General features: G+C 36.9%; 1 protein-coding gene across 1 annotated transcript in view; it reads left to right on the top strand.

Moving 5' to 3' along the window:
* Window positions 1–13,742, top strand: part of ptprt (protein tyrosine phosphatase receptor type T) — a 535,469-nt gene that overhangs the window by 299,881 nt on the left and 221,846 nt on the right. Inside the window, exon 9 of the mRNA XM_056460746.1 lies at window positions 2,696–2,805. Coding sequence (XP_056316721.1) covers window positions 2,696–2,805 — 110 coding nt within the window. The remainder of the gene's footprint in view (window positions 1–2,695; window positions 2,806–13,742) is intronic.

Here is a 13,742-nt window from a genome sequence, read left to right as displayed (position 1 = left end):
AACTGAAAGTGGACTCTCTGGGTTTTGGGTGCATGTTTGAACAGACACATACACTTAATGATTATAATAATAATAATAATAATAAATCATGGCTGCACGGTGGCGTAGTGAGTAGCACTATCGCCTCACAGCAAGAAGGTCGCTGGTTCGAGCCTCAGCTGGGTCACTTGGCATTTCTATGTGGAGTTTGCATGGTGTCCCTGTGTTGACGTGGGTTTCCTCCGGGTGCTCCGGTTTTTCAAAGACATGTGGTATAGGTGAATTGGGTAAGCTAAATTGTCTGTAGTGTATGTGTGTGAATGAGAGTGTATGGATGTTTCCCAGTGATGGGTTGCAGCTGCGTAAAACATATGCTAGATAAGTTGGTGGTTTATTATGCTGTGGCGACCCCTGATTAATAAAGGGACTAAGCCGAAAAGAAAATGAATGAATGAATGAATGAATGAATGAATAATAATAATAATAATAATAATATAATCTAAACATGTTGATCTTGGTGGGTTTTCTTTGAAACACAACAAGTTTGTTCTTAAATGAACATTAAAAGTTAGAGAAGCAATCAAATCCCTTTTTTTCACATCCCAATGTTGACAGGTTATTTTAGCTGTTAAAACTCAAAAACTATGTTTAGCTGTCAAATTTCAGTAATAATCCTTACAGTAAACATAAACAATATTATTTTTAAAGATATAATATTAGTTCAAGTTGTTTTCTATTGAACAATAAGGCCCAGTCCCAATTCTATTTTTGTACCCTTACCCCTTGCCCTCCCCCTTCCCCATGGCCCTTAAAAACAAGTGTGAAGGGGAAGGGCTTCAAAATTGACCCCTAAAGAATTGGGACAGCACTACAGCCCCTGCACACGTCATCATATGTCATCGCGATCTCTTACTTCATATGAGATCAGACGATCGTGACTGCTGTAGTTATTCCAGTTGTGTTATTATTTATTTATCTTCAGGAAATCACTGAAGGCATATATCATGTTATCATAATGATATAATGTGGCAATAAGCTCGTAACTGTACTGTGTCGCCGTATTCATCTATGTAAACACACGAAAACAACATTAACATTATAGCAGACACTGTAAAAAGCTCATTCCCAGCCACTAGACTTCTCTGACAGGGTACTTGAGTGTCATCGAGTGTCAGAATGTTGTGGGACTGCAATACAGGGGTTATCATTATGGATTAGAGATTACTATTGCGAAATTTTGCGGTTTTTATTTTAGCGTTTTAAGTATGACGGTAAAACACGAACATGGTAATGAATATATTAAAACATACGCTTGTTTGTTGTAAAAATTCGTAATAATGGCAAAAAAATACTAATTTGTGGATCTCTGTACTTCTGGGTGCAGCTGTGGCTGGTGTATTCTGGGAAATTTTCTTACCCCTTGGTTTCGAGTGTGGCCCTAAAAAAAATCTTCATTCGAAGGGCTATCTACCCCTTCCCCTTAGCCCTATGCCTTCAAGCTAAAGAGAATTGGGACACCCCGACCCCTTGGCGGGAGCGCGCAAAACGAGGGGTAGGGGTAAGGGGAAGAGTTAAGGGGTAGAATTGGGATTGGGCCTAATTATCAAGGACTATGTATATAGGATATTCTACCATTTAGTTAGTTACCCAAAACAACTATTAAGAAACAATCCGATTATATCTCTTTATTGGTTCATTTTTTTGGCAACACAAATAAGATTAGCAATGGAATTTCCCTCATTGCTTGTTGTGCAAAAACAGAGTTAGCTGTTCAAGTTCTGTGTAAATGATATTCTTTCATGAGCGATTGTCATTTTAAGCCTTTTCTTAACCATTCAATACGACTGCCTGTGAATGTGTTTGTGCCTGAGGTTCCTCTCTCGTTTGCCCTCGTCTCTTTAATCTGCCCTTCCAATTAACCACGACTTAGTGCAAAGCAAACAACGGCACCGGGGCTGCTAAGTTGGACTAAACGGCCCTTTAGCTAAGTCATTAGCTCTTTTTGCCACGCTGTCAGGAACGGTCTGACTCATTAGTGTGTCATCGCTAACAGTCAAGTCAAAGACACTAACCAACCCCCGAGAAATGAAAGACCACCAGCTTCAAGTATAACTTAAGTCATAGACAATTGTCAAAATCTGTCAAAATAACCACATTAGCATACCTAATTTCTGAAATCGTCAAGTCATATCGTCTCCTGAAATGCTATGATGGCATATGAGAGCAGGATGAAGTCGTCTATGGATGATGACATCTTCGAAAACAGGTTTTTAGGGTGTTAATGATGTTCTAGCAAGAGTATATTTGGAAAACTTGCAAAGCGTGCCAGAGGGGACGTGCGCACGAAAATATGCAAATAGACACACGCATATGCGCACACTTGTACTCGTAGCACTTGTTAACACCTCTCGCTACCGAAGGGTTGCAAAGCTGTTACAATTCACACTTGGAAGATTGCGGCTGAGGTGTGTTTGACATAGTTTTACTTCTTTAGTCAGCCAATCCCCAATCGCCTTGCTTTGCCTTCTACCCAGCAACACGAGCCATTTCTGTCAGGCTACGTCACTTCTGTTTTTAAAGTAGTCACGTTTTAGATCAAGGTGTTGATGTTGTGGTGCAGTGTTTGCATTGTAGATTGGAGAATGTTAACTAATTGTTTTTATTCGTAGATGTGTTTTGGAGTTGCTAAATGTGTTTGAATGTGTGTTTTTATTAGTTCCTGGCCCCATTCCTATGGAGTCCATTCAGACGGGACCATATGAGGAGAAGATCTTCATGCAGTGGAAGGCCCCGAATGAAACGAATGGAGTCATTACTCTCTATGAGGTGAGAAAATACTGAATTTAAATTGTGTGTTTGTAGTGTGTGTGTGTGTGTGTGTGTGTGTGTGTGTGTGTGTGTGTGTGTGTGTGTGTGTGTGCGTGTGTGTGTGTGTGTGTGTGTGTGTGTGTGTGTGTGTGTGTGTGTGTGTGTAACTTCTATTTCTTTCATTGTGGGGACTGAAAATCAATAGTACAGCAATACCAGTAAATTTTGACATTTTGAAGTCATTGTTTTGGTTACCATAGGTAAAACACCTCCATGAAGTTGGCACCCCATAAAATAAGTAATCCCTAATACTATGCCATTTGTTTGGTCTATGTTTGTGCTGATTTGTGCCACAAAAACAAACGTTTGTGTTGGCTTGGAGTCTGAGATATTAAGCTTTTTTTTTACTGTGTGATGTCACTTTCCACCCCCTGTTGATCAAATCACTCCAAATCAGCACAGGTCGTTTGTGCTTTATTTGTGCTGGTTTGTGCCGTTAAAACCAACACTATCTGTTATCCTCGTTTAGATGTAACCAAAATATTTCGGGAGCTGTGACATCACTCTCCACCCCATTTCCTCTAAATCGTACAAAATTGGTGTCATTCGTTTGTGCCGTTAAAATAAACACTATCTATTTTCGTTGTTTAGATATAACCAAAATATTTCGGGAGCCATGACATCACTCTCCACCCCATTTCCTCTAAATCGTACAAAATTGGTGTCATTCGTTTGTGCTCGATTTGTGCTGGTTTGTGCCGTTAAAACAAACACTATCTATTTTCCTCGTTTAGATATAACCAAAATATTTCAGGAGCCATGACATCACTCTCCACCCCATTTCCTCTAAATCGTACAAAATTGGTGTCATTCGTTTGTGCTCGATTTGTGCTGGTTTGTGCCGTTAAAACAAACACTATCTATTTTCCTCGTTTAGATATAACCAAAATATTTCAGGAGCCGTGGCGTCACTCTCCACCCCATTTCCTCTAAATCGTACAAAATTGGTGTCATTCGTTTGTGCTCGATTTTGCTGGTTTGTGCCATTAAAAGAAACACTATCTATTTTCGTTGTTTAGATATAACCAAAATATTTCGTGAGCCATGACATCATTCTCCACCCCATTTACGCTAAATCGTACAAAATTGGTGTCATTTGTTTGTGCTCGATTTGTGCTGGTTTGTGCCGTTAAAACAAACACGATCTATTTTCGTTGTTAAGATATAACCAAAATATTTTGCGATTTAGAGGAAATGGGGTGGAGAAGTGATGTCACGGCTCCCAAAAGATTTTGGTTATATCTAAATGGGGAAAACAGATACAGTGTTTGTTTTAATTGCACAAGCCAGCACAAATCGAGCACAAACGAACTGCGCTGATTTGGAGTGATTTGAGCATGGGGTGGAAACTGACGTCACACGGACCAAAAAAATAATGCTTAACATCTCAAACCCTAAACCGCAACGAACATTCATTTTTACAGCACAAACGTAGCATAGACAAATAGTTTTGGGCATTATTTATTTTTATGGGGTGCCAACTTCAAGGAGGTAAGGAAAACAGCTCATAAATCACACATAATTAAGTATGGCTTTTAATTTCATCATTACTTCAGTTATCAGTATTAAGTCATGCTTCAGAAATTTATTCTGAATATGGTCATTGTTAAAAGCAGTTGTGCTGCTTCATGTTTTTGTTGAAACCATGGTACGCTACAATTCAAAAGGTGTAGTTTTAATGTTCGTGTTTGATGTAGACTTTTAATGTTCATTTTTATTTATTAGGGATGCAATATGATCGAAAGTAACAATAGAGAAATAGACAAAAGATTTTACTTTTAAAAAATGCTGTCAATTTTAACCTTGTCTTCATCAGAGTATCATTAAAAAGTATTAAGCACAAAAATATAAAGCAGTCGGCGCAATAACCTAGTGGTTAGTGTGCCGACATATGGTGCAGTAGCACGCCAGGGCGTCCTGAGTTCGAATCCTGGCTTAAGGACATCTATCCTATCTAATAAAGGCAAAAAGGCCAACAATAAATCATTGATAATAAAGAGCTTAATTATGAATGAACTTAAACAATAATTGATCATAACAGAGCAGCATATCAGCAAATTGCAATGATGTTTCATTTAAATTTAGGTTGTTTAGAAATCAGGATTCATTTTGGAACAGTTTTTGCACTTTTATGTTGCACGAAATTAGTCTGACAGCCCTGATATCTAGCAAATTCATTATTTATTAGTCAGTACACAGAACATCCACATTACAAGCAGGGAAATGAAGTCATGGCTTGACAAAAACAAATTACCTTCAGATTTTGCTTTAATGTGTGTGTTTTTCGTGGACTGGAGCCACGAAAGAGCCTTGCTATCTCTTTGATTGGATGAGGAAGAGAAACCCCATGCATATCCAGGTACATCATTAAACTGGGGGTTACTGCATGTGCCGTCTTGCTGATAAGAAGATTGACAGAATTTACTAAATGTATCGAGCGGACACAATGCGCTCCCATTTGGCCGGATAATTGCTATAATAGCCCTCATTGATTTAATTAGAAGCGTCCAATAGAATTATCCGGGAGATCTGAGCAGTCGTGTGCCTCCTCTTCTCGCTTTTAGCCATTCAGACAAATTAGATGTAGGACAAAGAGCTGAAAGGCAGGAGCGGAAGGTGAAGAGATGAATGCAGCCGAAGGGTCACAATAGGATTAGCTTTTGATGTGGGAAGATCCACCGATTTAGAAAAGTTTGAACTCACGGAGGCTGCTATCAAGACATTAAACATTATTTTGTTTTGCATTGGGTGAAAAATATGTTGCATATGTAATCTTTTGAAATCCTGCACTAAAATATGACATGATAATGATGGTTGTAGTACTTTGAGTTAGTTTAGTATGTTGTGAGTTGAATTTTTTTGTTAGTTCACCTTAAAAATTAAAGGCAGCGTCAATTGTTGTATTGTGTATAAAACCAAACACAGATGGGATGGTGGCTTAGTGGTTGCCTCACAGCATGAAGGTCACTGGTTCAAGTCCCGGATGGGTCAGTTGGCATTTCCGTGTGGAGTTTTCATGTTCTCCCCATGTTGGCGTGGGTTTCCTCCAGATTCTCCGGTTTCCACCACAGTCCAAAGACATGCGCTATGCTTTGTTATTTTTGCAAAAATTAATCTGCCCTCATTCTTTTATTAAATACCATAACTTTCCCTGAGCTTTTGAAATGTCTTGTCTTCACTTCTGGTCACATGGAGTGCCTTTAGGGCATGTCTTGTTTTTGCTTTGCCTTCATCTATTCATCAATCTTCCTTCATTTTGTTAGCAACACCCATCTTCCAATAGTCCAATCAATTCCCAAAGGACAAAGTCATGCGCTGCCCTACATGTTTTTCCATTTTTTAACTATTTTAAATGGACGTACGTCACCATATAGGAAAAGCACACAATTTTAACTACCGTTTCATGGCAACTTTAAGCACAGTCACCATAAAATAAAGTTTAACTTGTTATAGTTATTTTGTAGCAAGCTTAAACAGACATCTATACTATAGTCCTGGCTGATCCATTGATCCATCCTTATAGGAGCAGCTCATCTGCTTACTAAATGTGACACACACACACATACAAACACACACAGCGCCAAGGGTTTCAGATCAGTTTCTGAGTACCTGAGATGTGTCCTGCATCAAAATCCATACTTTTGATCAAATTTCCCTCCCTCTCTCCCTCTCCCTGTCTGTTTTCTCTCCCTTCATTTCTTCACAACAGCCTCCTGTTATCAAACCATCAAAGCCTTTCAGAAATTAATTGCTTTGCTGACAAAATAAGAGAGTGTGTGTGTGTTTGAAAGGCGCAGGGAAAGACAGAGAAGATCCTCAACAGCTCCTTATTAATCAACAGTGAGATGTGTAAAGGGAAAGGTGTCTTTTGTCCTCCTGCTTCTTTATTTTTTTTCTTCTTCCCTTTATCTCCATGCAAATGAGGACAAGTAAATAGCGGAACATTTCTGCACACGCCGGGTGTTTAGTCCTTGATCTTTGTTTTGTTTAATTTGCGTGACATGTTGTGAGTTTGCGATGACGTGATGTCTTCCACCCTCCGCTGTGTCTCGTCTGCTGTTTCTGAAGAGTTGCATGGAAACAAACCACCCACTTTGTTTACAGAGAGAACATATCAGATGGTTTTATCTTTGGGGTAGTGGTGGATCGAGATGTTTACGTTCTCTGCGGGCACTCGTAGACATTTGAATGTTGTGTTTTTCACTATTATAGTATAGTTTGACACCATAAGTTCAGTATGAAGTACCAGGTATTACCTTTTGGCAGAGACAATAGCAATAGCATGGCTTTCTTTCTTAGTGTCATCTAAATATCATTGTTTTTTGAATATTTTGGATTTTATTTTTCACAGTAAGTATCATAGTTTCACCATCAGATGCCATTAATTTACAATGTTGCATGATTGACATATTCTATAATAAGACCAAAGTGCTTTTGACGTTGACACCATGATGGGTCAAAAGTACTTTGGGCTTACCATGGAATATGTCTAAAAAATGAGTATGCTATCATTTGTATCATGTAACATTGTTAATTGATGGCATCTGATTATAAAACGATGGTACTTATTATTGATATTATTCTATATATTACTATAATATTTAGAAAGTCATTAAAATAGTCATTTTTTTCATCTAAATTAATGGTTGTACTTAGTGAAAATGCATTAACATAAATGAATAAAAAAGAAATAAAGAAAAATACAATTTTAAATATTATATTATTTTATATTATATTTATTATGTTTATTATAGAATAATAATAATAATATGTAAGAAACTGTATATATATATACAGTTGAAGTCAGAATTATTAGCCCCCCTGAATCATTAGCCCCCCTGTTTATTTTCCCCCCCAATTTCTGTGTAACGCAGAGAAGATGTTTTTCAACACATTTCTAAACACAATATTTTTTACAACTCATTTCTAATAACTAAATAAATACTTAATAAATATTAAATAATATTGAAAATCTGTATCCAGTTTCACAAAAAAATGTTAAGCAACGCAATTCTTTTCAATATTGATAATAACAGGATGTTTTTCTTGAGCAGAACATTTGTACTGAAAATTACATTTTCTATGGCAGCAATAAATTATGTATTAAAATATATTGGAAAAAATAACAGCCAGTATAAACTGTAATAATATCGTATTTTAAATTCATATACATTTATCAAATAAATGCATGCTTGGTGAGTATCCATCAAAAAGACATCCATCAAAAACATTTAAAAGTCTTACCAACCACAAACTTTTGATTGATGTATTATAGGACGACCATAGTGCTTTTTAAGAAATAAACACCTCTTTTTTCTCTCTCTCTGTAAATAAGTTAAAGCAAGGAGCTGTCGTTCTGTGTGCTAAAGTAGAGTGGATGGTTTTCACCTCTAAGGAAGATAAACAGCCTGTTCTGCCCTTACGGGACGGAGGAAAACCTGTGCACATCTTATCCCTCCTCTTTTCATGCTGTTGTTTTCATTTCATCAATAAACGATTGAGATGCAAGCACTCCAGTTAAGAGAACCAGTAACCCCTGTCTCTCTAGAGCAGCTAAACCCGGTTAATGGGCTTGCGGTTTTGTACGTCAGGTCTAGAGACAGCTGGAGGAAGGTCTAAATCTGGGTTAATGTCGAGAGTGCGGTTTTTATTCACCGTTTGTCATGTATCATGAGACGGTGAGGTTCGAGTACTCTTTATTTTTTCCCAAACAGCAGACATTTTTTTTGATTGCTCGCCGACAGGAAAGAAGTTGTGCTGACAAGGTGCTGGGTTGATGCAATGAGCTAGTCACTGGATTTGACAAAGTTTGTGAGATTTATGGCATTTTTGAAAGATATTCATAGTTTTAGTAGCAAGTAAACAACATATCCATGAGCATATTCTATACTCTTTTTTTCTGAGGTGTATTTGTAAAGCAATGTTTTTTAGGGGGAGAGAAATATATATCTCGAAGTGTTTAGATGTTTTCTATTTTCTCTTCCCTGACTGAGCTTAACACACATGGAACATGTGGTTTTGGTGCAATTTTATCTTAAAACAAGTGATTGTGTTTGTTCCAAATCCTCAAGTTCCATGTGTGGTCCATGTGTGTTGCATTTGTGTTCCATGTTTGTTGCATTTGTGTTTCATGTGTGTTCTGTTTGTGTTCGATTTGTTTCATTTGTGTTCCATCTTTGTTCCATATGTGTTCTATATGTGTCCCGTTTGTGTTTTGTGTGTTCCATGTGTGTTCCATTTGTGTTTTATGTGTGTTCCATGTGTATTCCATTTGTGTTTTATGTGTGTTCCATGTGTATTCCATTTGTGTTTTATGTGTGTTCCATGTGCGTTCCATTTGTGTTTTATGTGTGTTCCATGTGTATTCCAATTGTGTTTTATGTGTGTTCCATGTGTGTTCCATTTGTGTTTTGTGTATTCTATGCATTCTATTTGTGTTTTATGTGTGTTTAGTCTATGTTCCATTTGTGTTTTGTGTGTTCCATGTGTGTTCTATTTGTCATTTATCTGTGTTTTATGTGTGTTCCATCTGTGTTTCATTTGTGTTCCATGTGTGTCTAATTTTTCATTCATCTGTGTTATGTGTGTTCCATCTGTGTTTCATTTGTGTTCCATGTGTGTTCCATTTGTCATTCATCTGTGTTATGTGTGTTCCATCTGTGTTTCATTTGTGTTCCATGTGTGTTCCATTTGTCATTCATCTGTTTTATGTGTGTTCCATCTGTGTTTCATTTGTATTCCATGTGTGTTCCATTTGTCATTCATCTGTTTTATTTGTGTTCCATCTATGTTTCATTTGTGTTCCATGTGTGTCTAATTTGTCATTCATCTGTGTTATGTGTGTTCCATCTGTGTTTCATTTGTGTTCCATGTGTGTTTTTTATGTGTTCCATCTGTGTTTCATTTGTGTTCCATGTGTGTCTAATTTGTCATTCATCTGTGTTATGTGTGTTCCATCTGTTTCATTTGTGTTCCATGTGTGTCTAATTTGTCATTCATCTGTGTTATGTGTGTTCCATCTATGTTTCATTTGTGTTCCATGTGTGTCTAATTTTTCATTCATCTGTGTTATGTGTGTTCCATCTATGTTTCATTTGTGTTCCATGTGTGTTCCATTTGTCATTCATCTGTGTTATGTGTGTTCCATCTGTGTTTCATGTGTGTTTTATGTGTGTTCCATCTGTGATTCATTTGTGTTCCATGTGTGTTTTATGTGTGTTCCATCTATGTTTCATTTGTGTTCCATGTGTGTCTAATTTGTCATTCATCTGTTATGTGTGTTCCATCTGTGTTTCATTTGTGTTCCATGTGTGTTTTTTATGTGTTCCATCTGTGTTTCATTTGTGTTCCATGTGTGTCTAATTTGTCATTCATCTGTGTTATGTGTGTTCCATCTATGTTTCATTTGTGTTCCATGTGTGTCTAATTTGTCATTCATCTGTGTTATGTGTGTTCCATCTATGTTTCATTTGTGTTCAATGTGTGTTCCATTTGTCATTCATCTGTTTTATGTGTGTTCCATCTGTGTTTCATTTGTGTTCCATGTGTGTTCCATTTGTCATTCATCTGTGTTATGTGTGTTCCATCTGTGTTTCATTTGTGTTCCATGTGTGTTTTATGTGTGTTCCATCTGTGATTCATTTGTGTTCCATGTGTGTTCCATTTGTGATTAATCTGCGTTCTGTTTGTGTTACATATGTGTTCCATCTGTGTTCGATGTGCTTCATCTTTGTTTAATCTTTGTTTCATTTGTGTTCCATGTATGTTCCATTTGTGATTCATCTGTGTTTTATGTGTGATCCATCTGTTTTCCATTTGTGTTTCATCTGTGTTCTCTTTGTGTTCATGTGTGTCCCATTTGTGTTCCATCAATGTTTTATGTGTGTTCCATTTATGTTCCATCAATGTTTTGTGTGTGTTCCATGTGTGTTCTGTCAGTATTTCATGTGTTTTCCATTTGTTTTATAGATATTATGAGATATTATTTTCTACACTAAATTATGTAAACCCTCATTTTTTTCTGGCATTCCAAAACCCTCATAACTCATTCTCAGACTTAGAAAATACGAAATATTCTGTGTTATGAGTGTGTCTGTTTACCAAATGTAAATCTCAGGAGAAGGCTGGCTTGAAGGAGACTCCTGCTGAGAAATTACTAACCAATTCAGCTTGTGTTTATAGTTGCAGTGCATTTCCCAATTCTGCTTGTAATGTATAAGCTACCTTGGATTTAGTTTGGTTTTTTTCTGAAGGGGTTGAAATTTTGAGTGTGTAGTGAATTTTCGATGTTTAATTGCTTTAAACTTTATAGAAGTGACAGATTTAAGTGTGGTTGCAGGTTTCTTTGCTTTTTCTAGGATGACGTTTTTGTTACTCGACTGTCTTGATAAAAGGAATATTATATGATAGTGTATGTCACAGGAGACTTCATCCCTGCTCTGTGGTGTAGTGAAAGGTCTGTCTGCCGACTTACTGCATTCTGTGGCAAAGTTAAATTGGAAACAGAAGTGTTTGTTTTAATCAGTTTACATAGGCAGCTACTCAGAATTCTTGAGGCATTTTGCTAATGCCATAGGGCACAAATGAGCATAAATACATACTTGCATTGCATTAAACTGACTTTGAGCACCAAGCTGAATGTCGTATAACTTAAAAAGTTCAATTGAAACAATAATTCATTTTAAAGTAACAATAACATGCTGACTTATTGATCATACAATTTATTATGGTGCAAGTATAAGGTTTGATATTGGTAACTATTTGTTAACTTATTTGTTCTTTTATTTTATTTTAACCCTAACTTATATATTTATACTATATATACAGCATATCTTTTTTTCCTCATTCAAGAAGCCATTTTGCAGACTGGGGGGCGGAGGGGGGGTGAGGATGGCAAGTCGGAGCACTCACTCTCCCGGGCTCTGCGTTGGTTGGGGAAATTCCAAATTGAACCAAAAACAAAACCATTCCAATTGGTTTAAGATTGGCAAGCAAAATGTAGGACATTGCAACCTGCAGAACCTGGGAACTTAAAAAAAAAGATTTTTCATTTTGCTCGGATAGAAATCACAATACTTCAAGAAATCCTTCAGAACTTTCTTATTTCTGAAGCAAAGTTGCAAAAAATCCAATATCTCCCACAAACAGGGCTGTTTCTTTGCATTTCCATCTCGGCTGGCAAACTGAACTGGGAAATGAACCCTTTTCAAATCAGCTGTGGTCAATTAAACTCAAGCGGCTCTTTTAACGGAGAGCTGCAGTGCGTTCAGTAGTGCATTAGGCCACTTCTAGCAGGCTGTCGCGTGGCATCACATGCCCTATGGCCAACACTGAGAGAGAGAGAGAGAGAGAGAGAGAGAGAGAGAGAGAGAGAGAGAGAGAGAGAGAGAGAGAGAGAGACCCCCTCATCCTCGCCTCTTCATTTCATACTTTCAGTCTTCTGCAGGAATGATTGATCATCCAGTGTGTTTTCTCCATCAGGACATTTTAGTGATGACAGAGTAACTGGAGGTCTATTGATCTTCATGCTGGCCTTTGAGCTCTTTTGTTTTTGTGTGGGTGTTTTTTTTCTCTCCACTACAAATAAAAAAAAGCTTGATTTTTTTTTTTTTTTTTTTTTTTTTTTACATGACACATGTCTTAAAGTCTGCATTCTGTTTATCTGTCTGCTATATGAATAATTACTATAAGAAATGTATTTCCCATTGTTAGTTAATGTTATTTTATGCATTAACTGTTGGTTATTAATGGTAATTACAAAGTGTTATACAAATATTTATTTACAAACAAAACAAGTCAGCATTTTTTTAATCCAGAAAGTCATTTTATAGTGATGTATAGTAAATTAAAAAAACTCTAAATTTACATAATAAAAATTATGGATATACACTAGCTGACGAAATTCTTGTCATCAATCCCAGTTTTAAGAGCAACTCATAATAACTTGACTTCTAGTTGATCATTTGCAAAAGTGGCAGAAGGTCGATTTTTCAGATGAATTCTCCGTTGAACTGCATGCTAATCATAACAAATACTGCAGAAGACCTATTGGAACCTGCATGGACCCAAGATGCAAGTTTGGTGAAGGAAAAATCATGATTTGGGGTTACATTCAGTATGGGGGCATGTGAGAGATCTGCAGAGTGGATGGTAACATCAACAGCCTAAGGTATCAAGACATTTGTGCTGCCCATTACATTACAAACCACAGGAGAGGCCAAACTCTTCAGCAGGATAGCGCTCCTTCTCATACTTCAGCCTCCACATCAAAGTTCCTGAAAGCAAAGAAGGTCAAGGTGCTCCAGGATTGGCCAGCCCAGTCACCAGAAATGAACATTATTGAGCATGTCTGTGGTAAGATGGAGGAGGCATTGAAGATGAATCCAAAGAATCTTGATGAACTCTGCGAGTCCTGCAAGAACGCTTTCTTTGCCATTACAGATGACTTTATTCATAAGTGATTTGAGTCATTGCAGAGATGTATGGATGCAGTCCTCCAAGCTCATGGGAGTCATACACAATATTAATTCTTTTTCCACTGCACCATGACTTCATATTCTATACTGCACAGTATTTCTGTTAGGTGACAAGCAAAGTCAGACCTTACTGTCCAAATGAAATAATTAAAAATCAAGGCATGATCATATTTTATTATGGTAAAATAAGTGTAATCTAGAGGCCTTTGCCTTTCATATAAGCCACTTCTGAAACCAAATGATCAACTAGAAGTCAACTTATTATTTATTGTTACTGAAACTTGGATAAGACTTTTGTCAGGTAGTGCATTTTGTATTTGTGAAACATTTATTGAAATATTTTGATTTGCCGAAATCAATGCAGAAACCATTTTCACTCAGAAATTGTTATTACATGTTATGTTTAAGTATAAACATGCA

Source organism: Danio aesculapii, chromosome 6 (assembly GCF_903798145.1).
Source record: "Danio aesculapii chromosome 6, fDanAes4.1, whole genome shotgun sequence".
Classification (NCBI taxonomy): domain Eukaryota; kingdom Metazoa; phylum Chordata; class Actinopteri; order Cypriniformes; family Danionidae; genus Danio; species Danio aesculapii.
Note: the sequence above shows the minus strand (reverse complement) of the source record. Positions and strands in the feature narration are given on the sequence as shown.